Here is a 14,947-nt window from a genome sequence, read left to right as displayed (position 1 = left end):
TGATAATCATTTGCACAGTCCACCTTTACTTCCCACACATTCTGGTATCGATCTGCATCTGGGTGGCTTTCAAGTCGCTTCTGGGGATCGAGCCACTGTTCTGCATGGAGAAAATAATCTTTCAAATATAGCAGTGTAACTTAATTCGAAATTTTTTCTAATGTTTTTGGAAACTTTGCAAGTTTGCAACCCTACTAAAGCATATGGTAAATCAGTATCAAGTATAAAAAACTTAGCTGAGTTAACAATTTCGCCTATCTTAAAAAGGGAAACTCACAAATTTTGTTAATTGTTAATTGTCCTTTTGTTTGGGTAATATTTAATTCTTCACATTTTTTAATAGGAATATTTAATTTTAACACCAAATCTTTTGGTATTATATTGAATGTTGACCTGGTATCAACATTCAATAATATCTCTTTGTTTACATTTTTATTTATTTTTGGACGTCCCTTTTGGTACTTATTTTCTACTTTATATCCATTTAGGTATTTATTTTCCACTTGATACCCGGATATTATTAATTGTTACTGCTTATTTGTCATATTTTGAACGTTTACATCAATTACATTATTAGGGTTGTTTACACACGAGGAGTCCATGTGAAATTGATTCAAAAGTCCTTTCTTCGAACAATATTTACATTGATTTATTGGGATCTCCTGTGTTGTATGATGTATTTTGGGTTATGTCACATTCGGGTTTACATTTTTATATTTAGGACAAGCCGGAGAATTATGTCCTGGTGCACTTAAAGTCATATTTCGGGTTTTCTATTTTCTTCAAAAAAATTTTAAGTGCACTATAAATACAATATTATATTATAATTTTTTAAAAAAAGCAATATAAACACTAGAAATGCAATCTACTCATTAATAATATACTATTGAATTACTCATAATAAAAAGTTTAGAGCAAGGCTCAAATCTAATTTCAGTAACAATATGAACAACTTATTTTCCAACGTCGACCTTCATCAATTTCGTTGAAGAGAGAAAAAAACAAACATTTTAATGGCATTTTATCTTCACCCTAAACACTATAGTAAAACAAAAATATAAATTCAACTAATCAATAAATCCTAGAAACTATAACACATAAAACAATAAATATGAAAATAATTTCTCGAAAATTTTTTTATGCCAATCAAAACAATCAGTTCACTGAAAAAAATTTCAATAGTAAATACGATCATTGTATAAAAAATAATTGTTTCAATCGAAATATCAAGCATGAGAAAAAAATTAAAAATCATACTCTATGATTTTTGTTATTTACATGAATTCCTTTCTTATTTTTTGTTAATCAATAAAAATTCAAGAAATTGTTTTATGAGAATTGTAAAAAAAATTCCCACAAAAAGGATACGTGAGAAAGTTCGATCGTGAACCACAACATCAGATGAAATTTTATTAGTAATTTCTTCTTTAAGAGGAATCATATTTCCCCTTGAATGAGGTGGGGTGAGAACAATTTGTTGACGATAAAATCCAGAGTAGCACTGGGATAAGCAAAATCAACGATTTCCGAACGGAAGGGATGAGATTTCAAATCGAAAACATTTTAACGTCTATCAGGAGTCCAATGCAGATTTTCTTTTTTGTCGGAGAGGGGAGAAGCTTTCTAGTGAGTCTCAGCTTTCTCGTTGTATCCACCGCCTTCAGAACGTCGACATGACATGCCGCATAGACAAATGCAAAGTCGATGTTCGTTAAGTTCCACTGCGCGTAGGTATCACTTATATAAAAAAAAAGTTTGATGATTGAAGTATATATTTTCTGTTGAAGATACTGGATGAATTATTAATTGCCGTGAGTTAGAGAAGAATTCGACTGATAATTTTCAACTGTCCATGCGAATGAGATAATCGATATTTTTGATGTATTTTTTTCCACGGTGGTTGATGGGATGAAGTTATCCGAAGTCCAGCCGGTCACCGCTAAGCTTAGTTTCTGAGATAGAAATGCGTAAGTTTCCTGCGCAAGCAACTATCCTGCCGGCTTATAATAACAGGGCTATATTCCTGTTATCATTGATGTATTCATTTTTAACAATGCAGTCAAAAGTCATAATACGTTCTATAAATGTTTATTTAAAGATAGGCTGGTGGTTATAACAGTCCACATCCCCACTCCACAAGGGAGGGGGTGTGGACAAAACTACGGATGGTTCCGGCAGATGTTTATTGGAACATGTTATTCAGCGAGAGACATGCGAAAACCATCGTGGGAGGTTTTCCTCTCCATGTGATGCAGATGCGGGTTGGTTCCATCAAAAAGTTCTCCACGATGGTTTGTTTGTCCCAACGCTTGATGCAGGAGTTCCCTTGTCTTCTTGGTTGGGTTCAAAATTACAAGGCTATGTAGTTGAACATTGATAAAGGTAAATTTAGAATTCGGTCTGTTGATCAACGCCTTTTATCAAATATAAAATTGTTTGATGTTATAAATGTTAATTTTTTTAATCTTTTATCTACAATAGTCTTGAAATTAAGTCTCATGGTCAGACAGATGGATTCACTGGCTTGGAGCGGTATCTAATAAAATTTTGAATTAGTTTTTGGTATATGTATAAGCTGAAAATGAATTTTAAAAAACAGAATTATGGTTTTCATTGAAATTAAAATGAACGTCGAATGAACTGTCATAAATGTTGAGAATAGTTATCAAAGAGTTATTTATTGTTGAATGATGTTATTCTCTTTGAACGGAAAAATTTGTTTGGATACGCTAGTACTAAAATTTGGTATAACTTAACCTTTTTCATCATTTGCTCCATACATTGTTTTATTAGAATTTTTTTATTTACAATGATTAGTTTTTTCTTCACTGACATTTTGCCTAAATAATTACAAATAAAATTAAATAAATATGTTGATTAAATATAAATATAATAACAGGTCTCTAACGGTTTTTTTTTTAAATTTTAACTATTAAATTCCCTTTAACCCTTTTGTGAAACCTTAAGGTTCTTAGGCAACCCTAGGGGTAACACCTTTTAAAAACCTCTGGTACAAAGAGAACTTTTCGAAAACCTCTGGTTTGGCTGAGATTCAAATCTTACTGAAAAGAAGCAATATAAAAAATTCCCCGTAGAATTAACATGGAGTATATGCGTAATATACATATACATACATAATATTTATATATGTATATATGTAATTTGTAATGTAATATTATCTATGTATATACATACATAATATTTTCATCTATGACCAGAAAAACATTTTCGGTTCAATTTTGTAATATTTAAAAACTTACCCCAATGCTGCATTATTTAGGCTCATAAAAATTTGCAAAAATGAGAATAAGGCATTGATTTTGATAAACTTCATCTAGGTGGAAAAATACTGCCAAATTAGCGATTTTCAAAAAAGTCAAACAACTTTTAAAATATTTAAATCGTTTGCCCGTTCTGAAGCCTAAATAATTCTTTATAACAAAGTGATACAAGTATTTTAAAATTATAGCTTTGCTTCAAGTGTAAGGCAATTAAATTGTGGCTCTTTTATTTTCCTTGGGGAAAAAAGATCGAAAAACCATGTTAAGAAGTAAAAAAAAAGAACAAAAAAAGAAACAGAATGCAGTTTGGGAATTAAGAGATTAGAAAGTAGCCTCTCCAATTAAGGTAAATGATTCCACTAATATTCTAATTCACAACCTTAACTTGAACTATTTTAAAGCTATTTTTCGTCGTTCTAGAAATTCTAACTATTACGTAATTAAACCATAACTATGCAGTGCAGAGCAATTCTCTACAAGCAGCCAAATGAATTAAAAATGTACTTTAGGTATGGGACGAGCCACATATGTTGATGGAATCTATATTCAAATAAATGAAGTAGAAGTCTTCGACTATTTGTCAAAGCCCGGTGCACTCCTTTCCGTACACTCACCGTTTACAGTAGTTGACCCTGGACTAGAGGGAGCTGTACTGAAGCCAAATAGGAAATATAAAGTACATATACGATTGGTATGTGATTGTTTTGTGTCTTTCTTTCATCTCATTTTGTTTTATTTCTCATTATAGTTATAACCTTAATATTTTTCAGGAAGAAAATCACTTATTGAAATTTCCATACAAAACTGATTGTCGGGACTATGAGGAAGAGTGGATAAATAATGGCCAAACGGGGCCACGATCACAACAGGTAATTCCGAAGCATATAGAAAAAAAATTTCGAAATCTGAAAAAACAATTTTTTCAATTTTTACTAACTGATTCTGATTTTTTTTAGTTCTATTCATTCAACATTAAAACTCTTATGATCTTTTTAATCTTACGTTCTCCGTTATTTATTTCAATGGTAAATCAATATATAATATTTTTGTTACTTTATCTCTGAAATATTAATTTGCAATCCTCGCAAAGGTAGCCTTCTTGAATATTATTCAACGATTCTATCTCAATATGTAATTTTTTTATTCTCCATATTGAATCAAGACTTGAAAAATAAAAAATACTCTTATCACAATTATTTCTTTTACCATTTCTCACAGGTATGCGTCAACAGCTGTTGGAATGAATACAATTTAAAGTGCTTCAACTGCTCAAAGCCACTGATGCAAACTAAACTTCAAGAAACATGCATTAGTAATTATATTTAGCTTCTAAATTTCAAAAAACAATGTCTTACACTACACAGCATATAAATAGTGATGTTAGGCCTAATAGTGGTCTCAATCTAAGCATCATGTCTGTTTCTGTAACTAACTGTTTAAAAGAACCGGTCTTGCGAGGCATTTATAACTTAATAAGCATTTTTAATCAAAGAAAATGTGTTTTAAAAACCAGCATCGTAATAAATTAACAGTAAAGAGCCAGGGGATATCGTAGAGTGTTTAGGGAAATTTTCTTCTCCAGGCAAATTCGTTGTTTCGTGGCATTAGGGATAAAATCTGGTATCGGTGAGAAAATTAAAGATTTTCAGTTACTTAACAGTTGAGAGCTGTTGAGAGTTAGCAGTTATTTAACAGTGATGACTCAGTGTTTAGGGCACAAAACTGCAGAAGTGAAGAATGGTGGATTAATCAGCTTGAAGCCTACCCAGTTTCAGATTCAGGGTACCAGTTTGTTTGGGAAGTGAAGGTGGCATTTGTGCAAAGCTGACCACAATGCCACAAATATGCCATTGGTCACAAAATTGTGGAGACATAACCTTCATGATCCTCCTGACCAACAACGGGCTGTTGGGGAAACTTTTACAATTGAGATAAAATAGAATAGTGAATCATTTTATAATAAAATTTCTTCTGAACAGAATATTATTTAATAAAATTTTCCATGAATGTTCTCTTATCTGATTGGATTTTTCCTTAACAATGATCATTTGATGTAAGTTCTCTTGAATTCCGTAGAGTGGTTTCTTAGCTAGATTAAATATTAACAGAAAATATTACCATGCGCAAACCATTAGGCCATTTCAGACCCTAATAAGCAAATCCAAATGGGTACCGATTTGTTATTACAAATATCTGTGTTTAGCTTAATATTCGCTTGTACAGTAAAAATTTATTATGTTTGTTGGTTTCATAAAAAATATTTTGGATGGTTAAGAAATAAGAAACTTTTACAGTGTCTCATCAATGTCTCGTAATCCATGAAAAATAACATCAAAATAAAGATAATTAACTGAATTATTAGAATTTTCCAAAATATAGTTTATGAGATTTTTTTGTTTTAGAGAAAGATTTTTCTTCCACTGCGATACAATAAAACAATATAAAAATTTGGTCAAAAAATATTTATTTACAGTTTATTAGTACCTAAATAATAAGTAAAATAACTCTACATTAGTTAAATACATTATTAAAATATCTCTACTTATATCTGTGCCCACCGCATGTGACTCGAAATATTTTCAAATACTCTTGTTTCAAATTCAAGCATTTTTATTTGTTTTCTAATATCCACACAAAATTTCTACAAAAATTTTAGTTTAAAATTTCTGCAATAAAGTGAAAATACTCTTTTAATTTTGTGAATTCCGCTTTTAATCCCTCTAATTCTGTTATTTCTACAAATCACTGATGTCAAAAACTTTAGAAATAGCTTACATTTTTTAATGAAATTTTATATGCCATTTTCAGGTATCAGAGTTAAATTATTTTAAAATTTTTTTTATAGCATTAGTACAAGCATCTTGTGGCATCAAAATAGAAGGCGATAAGTTAAAGGCATGTTTAGCTACCTGCAAAAATGCTTGCAAGTATGTATAAGTATATATATGAGCAAAAAACTTGTTAAATTTTTTTGTTTGTTTTTACAATGATTTATAAGCAGTATTTACTGATCCAGTTAATGATATCGCCCTCTGCAGAACTAATTGCACAGAAAATAAAGGTGTAACAAAGTACAATTTTATTCCTAATTTTCTTTTCAACTACTAATTTAGAATGTTTAATTTCTTAGAAAAACCGACGAGAAGGATTTTTTACCTCTACAAAATTCTCTCCATACGTGAATTTGTCCTAATTAAAATCTGCTCGTACGACAGCAGATTTTGCTAAGAAATTTTCCCTTTTTGGAATTTATTATCCGTACGAAATTCTTTATTTGTGCGAATTAGAGATCTGAAAAATTATAATCCGGGACTCAATCATGCATAGAATCTGAAATCGGGATTTTTCTAAGAACCATATTTCTCATCCAAGATTAAATACAGATATTACGAATATACAGGGTGTTTATAAATTCCCGGACCCATTTTGATGTCTAATAACTCATTAAATAATGAAGATATAAACAAACTTATGGCATTTATTGATGAAATAACTCATATATTTTCCTTTTCAGGTTTGAATATCTTTACTTTTGTAAATATCGTCTGCGCGTCTTTTCTAAATATCGTCTGCTTATTAATTGCATTTTTCTCTCTTTTGTTTTTGGCAACTATTGCAATGTTATGTTTACTTTTGATGTGTTCGTTCTATGTAGTATTTTTCTATGTGATGTTTTATTCGATATTAAGGAGAATGCATACACCACAAGAGAAAGCACAGATTTTATGGTGGTTCATAGAAACGAAATCGTTAGTGCAAGCACAGCGAAATTACAGAAGAATTTATCAAAAAGATCCTCCATCCAAAAGCAGCATCTTGCGGTGGAAAAAGAATTTTCTAGAAACTGGAAGTTTCTAGAAAATACACACCTAAAAGCCAGAATTATAACCGCAATAGCCTCTGTGGATGCCGACATGCTTGCCTCTACCTGGCGTGAAATTGACTATCGACTTGATATTCTCCGTGCGACGAAGGGGGCACACGTGGAAGTTCATTGACAAGGGTCATGAAACTTTTTGAGTCTATCCAACCATTTAAGTTATTAATTTTAATCTATCTTTATTATTTTATGAGTTATTTAACATCAAAATGGGTCCGGGACTTTATATACACCCTGTATATTATTTAGTTCCTTGGATTTTATTTTAAGTTTTCTTACCGGGATTTTTGAGAACTATATTGAAATTTCATGACGAAAGTTAGGCACTTTAAGACGATGATAGTTTATGCCAAGAATGTGCTAATCCGAGAAGATAGTTCGTATCTTAGTTCCCCCCCCCCTTTTTTTTTTGTTCTTAATGATTTTTCGAACATCCTTTCAAGAAAATAATTCGATTGTTTTCAAAGTCAGATAAGATAAAAATAAAAAAAAATCTCTCTTCTTTCTTTCTTTTCTTCATGGAAACATTTTGAAAATTTCATGTTGTGAAACGAAGTTTTGAAAAATTTCATGTTTCGTTTAGTTGCAAAATTTTTGAAAATAAATGAAATATGATATTATTAGGTTTTTCAGATTAGAATTAGTTGAAAATTGTTAAAATTTATTTATTAAAAAATAATTTCTCGCGTTATATATTATTAGCTTATATTTTCGTTAACAAATCGTATTAACCACCACAATCCATGGAGCACGAATTTGTTTCAATTCGGCCACGATTTGTCACGAAAAGAGAAGAAAAACAAAACAAGAAAAATCGCAGTGGCCGAGAGGGGCAATTCAGGGTAAAAGGCATTTCCACGCACTGAGGAAAGTTAATGAGGAACTAATGAGATTAATAATTTTTTTTTCTCACTTGGCTGCTGTGGTTTTTCTAGTTTTGTTTCTCACCCTTATTTTAACGTTGGCAACTTTACGTTTTTTTTAAAATTTCAAAACACTTTTTTCCCCCTCCCATTTACGTCTCGCAAGCTTTGAACATGGGTGCCTATTTTTGAAGCGCTTGAAACAGGTAGACTGCAATTGCTATCCATATATTTTTTTAAACGAATGAAGTTTTTTTTTTTTAATCAGGATTTTGCTGCACTTATTGCTGAAATTATACTATTCCTAATTTATTGTTCCTCCAGGAACAATTGAAATTGCTTTTTATATTACCATTTGATATAAAAATGTTTACTATTTATAGAAAATAAGTTATGATCAATACTAGTTTTAGTTTTATTTTATAGGGAGAGGAAATATGTTTACAGAGTTCAAGAACAGCCATATGTGCATAGGGTAAAATACAATTACACAGTCATCTTTTTGTTTTACATGTACGACTTCAGTATAAATAATCTTTCTCTCTATACCGTTTTTAGATCATAAATGGTAAAAACTGAAATTAAAATCTAATCTAATTGTTATATAGTTTAATTTCTATTTATGACGATTTTTTTTTCTTCGCGAGAGGACATTGTAGAAGCAGGCTCAACTCATTTTATTGAAGAAAAAAAAAATGCACAGAGCAATATAGACTTAATAAGGCTATATATGGCTGCTGTTCAGCAATCGCATACATTAGTAGTCCATGCTATTGTGAAGCTCAAAATTAGAAATTAACTGTAACAACTGAGATCAGAGATATTTAAAATATTATACATTGCGCATTCTAATTTTTTTCTATCATCATACTGTTCTTTTTATTTACCAGAAATTAGAACACAAACTGAAGAATAAAACTAATATACTTGCTCTACTATCTTTAAATTATGAAATTGATTTTAACTTATATATAAACCTTTACATTTTTTGTTGATATTTTTCACTGTAAAGGTGCTTATTGCAGAAAATGGGGAATAAACTGGAGGAAAAGTCCCCAACCCCCCAGTTTTGCATTGATATTTCATACTGATATGTGAAAAAATAATGTAACAGCGCTGTATATAGCACAATAAAGACAAAGGACAAAAAGAAAACGAAGAAAATTAAGGAAATAAGTTTTATTTTCGGCGTGTAAGCTGCAAGTATATAGAACTCATAAAATAGGTTAAGAAACGAGAAAGAATGGAAAATAATAAAGATTATATATATATATAGGTAAATTTTATATTAAACTTAATAAATACAACTTTTTTTACCTTTTCAATGTTTTTTCTGCTCTGTTACGTTGTTATTTTTGTTTAATATAAAATTTTCATTCACTGTAAAAAATGTTAGTTACATTTTAAATTTAAATTGCTAAAAATTGAAAAGAAATTACCATTACATTAAATATTAAACAAGAAATGCAGTTTATAATTCGCCAGATGCTGATGGAAAGATGGAAAAGATGTTGAAAATTATGAATTTTGGAAAGGTTTAGGATAAATTACGGTTATTGTGGGAGAGTAAGGATTTCTCCCTTCTAGAATTGGAAATATTTATTTTATAAATTACTAGGTCTATAAGAGAATTTTTTCTTATAAATTTCAAACCTCTATTAATTATTCTCTATTTTTCTCCTTGAAATACTAAAAGACTCATCATTCCAAAAATGTTCATTATTCCTATACTCATAATGCTTTGATTTATTACCCTGTACGAAAACTTTGTTAAGTTATATAATTTTAAGAAAAATGTCTCAAGTTTTCAAACATGCCATTAGAAATCTTAAACCAAAATGAAAAAAAAAAGCTGAATTTTTCCAGGTTTTTCTGGAGAAAAAATATGATTCCCGAAAAAAAATTTTGGCCGCAAAAAGTGGATTCATGTGACATAATCCTAGAAGACATAAATGAACAAAAAACAAATATTTCCTCCAATTTTTCATGTAAAATCCTCTATTACCTAAACTGTACTTCATTTTATGATATTTGAATTTATTCATTCCGTAAAATTATTTATATATTTTTTTTTACCGCGCTGTCTTGAAGGATAAAAACTTGCGTGGAAGGTAAGTTATTCTTCATTTGATGTCTATCAGATATATGCTTACTAAATAAACTTATCAATAACAATATATGCTTATTAAATATAATTATCAGTAGAGCTTTATATGAATCCAAAAAAAAAAAAAAAAAAAAAAAAAAAAAAAAAAAAAAAAAAAAAAAAAANAAAAAAAGAAAGAAAATCAATAGAATTGTTTCCTTAAGGCAGAAAAACCATTTTATTTCCTTCATGTTAATCTACGGACAGTGACTTTTTTTTTTTTTGTAATTTTTTTTATTTTTTTACTGCTTTTGTTTTCAAAACTCGATTTCCGATTAAATTAGATGGCAAGTTTCTTAATGAAGAACAGTTTTCAAGATTTTTCAAGACACCCTGTGTCACATTGCGTATCAGCACAAATGCAATTTTTAAAGAAAAAATTATCTCTGTTCTCAACTAAAATTTTATAATGAGAGTCTAACAATTTAACGAGCATTTAAATATACATATAATCCATAAAACTAATAAGTAAATTTTTTCCAGTTGTTTTCAAGCATGTTTTTTTCTTCTTGTTTCAACAAAACGCTGTCTGTTATAGTTATTTTTGAAGCATGCATGTTTTAAATAAAGATACCTTCAAAGTTGTATTTTTCGTCAGCTGATTATCATTAAAATTTATTTTTCAGGAAAGCGAGAATTCATATTGATGTTGTCATTGATGAACCGGAAGTACTGGTATTTGCTCACAAACCTCAATACTTGGTAAGTGAAACAGAATCATGCTTCTTTTTATATTTTATTTTATAACCGTCGGTGAACAACTGGCCCAAATTTTGGGTTTACGACTATTTACGTTCAACTACATATCCTTGTAATTTTGAACCCAATCCAGAAGACAAGGGAACTTCGGGATCAAGTATTGGGAGAAATTTTGCCTTCGTGGAGGACTTTTGATGGGACTAACCCGCATTTGCGTTACATGGAGAGGAAGACACCGAGAACCTCTCACGGTAACCTTGACGGCAAAGGGACTCTAACCAATCATTACCACTGAGGATATTTCACGTCAGCACTGTGCCGGATGCAGATTCGTATCGATCAGCCATCGCTGAGATTCGAACCCGGTTCACCTCATTGGAAGGCGGACGCTCTATCCCCTGAGCCATCGTGGCTCGAATCATGTTTCTTGTTAAAAATCAATGAATATTTTTGCTTTCTATGGGCTTGTCTATTACTGTATTATAAAAAATATACAGAGTATTCTTCATCAGCTGCCTTTAATATATATTTCAGGAATCCTTGTCGAAAGTGCGCCAAAAATAAATAAATTAGTAAATAAATAAGTAAATGAATAAATAAAATGGATTACAATTGATAACTTCTGATCTAATGATCGGATCTTCACCTTCTAAGACTCAATCTTTATGGCTCGAAGCGGAGACCTCAAATATGCTAATTAATAAGTGAGTACTTTCAAAAACGTACTTTCTCTGAATAAACCTGCCTTTTTCGACGGATTCGGATTTCTGACTCCTAAAATATAAGGCAGTCGCAATCTGGGAAATAATGTCCCAATCGTTTGGTTAGGAGAATGTTCCAAAGTTTGCACCCCTTAATGATAATTTTACTTTTTCTGTATTTCGCTACACCTCGAGAACTTTTTAAGCAAATTGAAAAACTTTTGCACGCAGTTATTGAATTCTTTTAACTAAAGACCATGCAAAAAATAATTTTTAGTAAATGCTTATTATTTTATTTTATAATGGTCGGAAAAATTTCGATTTGTAAGGTATACAAATTTTTGCATCATTTTAAAGAATATAATTTTTGCAAGGAAAAATACAAAACTTGAGCAAAATTGGTCGAATAGTTCCTGGGAAATTGAATATCAAAAAAGTTAGATATTTAAAATTAGATTTCTCAGGAACTATTCGATCGATATTGTGCTCAAATTTTGCCGTGTAAAATTATATTCTCTAAAATGATGCAAAAATTTGTATGCCTTGCAATTCAAAATGTTTTCGGCCATTTTTAAATAAAATGATAAAAAATAAATATTTTTTAAAATAAACTTATTTTTTGGACTAAAAATTATTTTTTGCTGGCGTAGTCCTTGGAAAAATGAATATTATAATTTTGCGCAAAAGTATTCAATTCGCTTAAACAGTTCTAGAGATATAGTAAAATACGCAGAAAGTAAAATTAACATAAGGAGTCCAAACTTTGGAGGGTTAAAGCTTTGTGCTATGTATGTACATACAAAAGAAAAAACGTGAATCAAGCACAAATGCGTATTCATCAGTGCACAGTGGGCCAGCATCCAAGGCTTCGTGGCCAAAATTAGTATTTCGATAAAATTTGTTTCAAAATTTGGGGTTTTTTATTCAGGGTTTTCATTTGCAGGTAAATTGAATTCATAATTGAAATTTTGAAATACACTAAAAATACAAAAAAAAACAAAAAAACAAGATGGCGTCTGAAATATGGCGAGCAAAAAAAAATTATATATATATAGTACGCTTAAATAATTAAATATAGCAATGAAAATATAATAATTTTCGTAATTTTATATTAAAAATGAAAAGCAAATTATATTTCCGAAGTAATATTACAAAATAACGCGAAAACATGAGGGAAAAAAAATAATTTTTGTTTTTCGGTATATTTAGTCCAACTTTGCAATATGGGCAAAATTGGGCTGGTTTTTTTCGTGAAATTCCTATATATATTTCGGAAATATAAATTTATAAGTTACATTAAAAACAAATTTGTTTTAACATATTTTTCACTACATTGTACTCTCGTCGGTCCAAAAAGTAAATTATAATGTTTGGAATGATTATGAATACTTAATTTGGGCGATATTAAAGCTGCCTAAACATGTTTTAGTTGAAATTTAATTTTTGACTAAAGATCATGGTCTTCTGTGTCTAAATGTGAAATGGACATTTGACGTTTAGGCACTTCTTGGTTATGGAACTAAAATTATAGCCTGTCACATTATGTTCTTTCTTTCGTGCTTATTCACGTTGCTTATTCACGTTGCTTTTTACTTTAACCTTAATGTTTAATTTAATCAAAGATAATTCCATGCAAAAAAATAAGTATCAATAATTATTTATTATATTTTTTTAAGAAATAATCGAAAAAAAATTTAGACAAATTTTTACACAATTTAAAATATAATTTTGTATTGAAAAATGTAAAATTTGATTGAAATTGTTTGGTTCCTGATGTATTGAATTTTAAATATGTGACTGATTTAATTCAGATCCGTCGGGAAAAAAAAAGGTTTATTTATCTAGAGCAGGAGTTTCCAACTAACATGAGGCAGAGGGCCACAGTTAAAAGCACCAGTCAAATGGCGGGCCGCAACTTTGTCAAAACTTTTTTATGTTTGAAGGAACATTAAATATTACTGTCAGATTTTTATCAAAACAAAAGTATTGAATTACTGGCTGCAAAACTTGAAATTTTTTTTTTTTTTTTTTTTTTTGATTNTTTTTTTTTTTTTTTTTTTTTTTTAACGAAAGAACAGTATTTTAAACCCATATGGATTTTTTACGAAAATTGTCCGCAGAAAAATGAAAACTGATATATTTTAGTTCGCGGGCCACAAAAAAAGCTTCGCGGGACGGATGCGGCCCGCCAGTTGGTAGACACTGATCTAAGGAAGTACGTTTTTGTGCTTGATTTCGTAATTTAAAATATAGTCTGTACTAATTAATTACCTATGTAAGTTGACCCTTAAAGGTGAGGCCCACTAAACCATTAAGATTGCGTAGTAAGTGTTTTTTCCTGCATATTGTAAATTAAGGGTGGCAAATTAATATTTAAGAGAAGGAACAAAAACTCTATCGAAATCTGTGTAATTACTAGTGAAAAAACTGTTGCGTGAAATAAATAAAAAAGTATTGTCTGATAAAACTTAGTGGCGTTTCCAACAATCAACTTTTCCCCCAGCAATAAAACAGGTTTTATATTTTCAGAACCCCTCCTCACTTAGCTTATTATAGTGTTAATGTTTTTTTTTTTTTCCTGGTAAAATGTTTATTTGCAACTTCCCGATAAGAGTATTTTTTTGATTTTCCTTAGGAGAAAGATTCTAAAAATATACATTAAGGGAGTTATTATCGGTTATCCTCTGTATGTTTGGTTTTTATATGGGAAAAGTAGGGATAGAAAACTATCATTATTTTTTTCAATTTATATGAGTTTTTAAGATTTCTTTTTTGGATTTATAGGTAGGTTTGAAACAAACACATAAATTTTTTTTTTTAAATAGCGAAAATTGTTTTGATTTTTAAAAAAAATATAATCTTTTTACAAATTTTTCGAAAAACATTCAAAATAATCCTTAAAAGAAAAATATTAAAAATACATAATTTCAACTTTTGAAAATATTATATTCAAATTTCTGCAACGCTTTTTTTTTTTTTTAAATAAAAATATCCATGTTTTAATTTTTTTTCAGTTGAAACTATTTAAAAACATTTCTATGCAATCGTATGATATAGCATAACTTTTTTTTTTAAAGAAAATAAGTATTTAAAAAATTCAAATAGGTCAAATTTAATTCCCCGAAGACAAATTAAAGTACTATCTCTAAAAAGTTCTGAATTGCGGGCATTTATTTTTTGCAATCATAAAAGCTAAAAAAAATATTATTAAAAAAAAAACAAAAACATATCAAGCATTAGCATCACCTGAAATGAAATTAAAGGGGAAAAATAACTAAGTTTTACTTCGGGTTCAAAATTAAAAATTGATAGCATTATTCTTCCGATAATTAAACAAGCTTCAAAAACTCTTTAAGATTTTTTTTTATTCTGCAAGC

At 29.5% G+C, this 14,947-nt stretch overlaps 1 protein-coding gene across 4 annotated transcripts in view; it reads left to right on the top strand.

Moving 5' to 3' along the window:
* LOC107442556 (Phosphatidylinositol glycan anchor biosynthesis class M) overlaps positions 1-14,947 on the top strand; it is a 245,470-nt gene that overhangs the window by 229,515 nt on the left and 1,008 nt on the right. Inside the window, exons 6-12 of one of the 4 annotated variants that reach the window (XM_071181119.1) lie at positions 3,791-3,972; positions 4,052-4,150; positions 4,500-4,593; positions 6,127-6,208; positions 8,451-8,499; positions 10,116-10,135; positions 10,797-10,872. In XM_071181119.1, coding sequence (XP_071037220.1) covers positions 3,791-3,972; positions 4,052-4,150; positions 4,500-4,593; positions 6,127-6,208; positions 8,451-8,499; positions 10,116-10,135; positions 10,797-10,872 — 602 coding nt within the window. Of the gene's footprint in view, positions 1-3,790; positions 3,973-4,051; positions 4,151-4,499; positions 4,594-6,126; positions 6,209-8,450; positions 8,538-10,115; positions 10,136-10,796; positions 10,873-14,947 lie in introns of all 4 variants that reach the window. The other 3 variants (XM_071181120.1, XR_011636825.1, XM_071181118.1) reach the window with 3 other exon arrangements.

Source organism: Parasteatoda tepidariorum, chromosome 5, assembly GCF_043381705.1.
Source record: "Parasteatoda tepidariorum isolate YZ-2023 chromosome 5, CAS_Ptep_4.0, whole genome shotgun sequence".
In the NCBI taxonomy this organism is placed as follows: Eukaryota; Metazoa; Arthropoda; class Arachnida; order Araneae; family Theridiidae; genus Parasteatoda; species Parasteatoda tepidariorum.
This window is presented reverse-complemented; position numbering and strand designations above follow the sequence as displayed.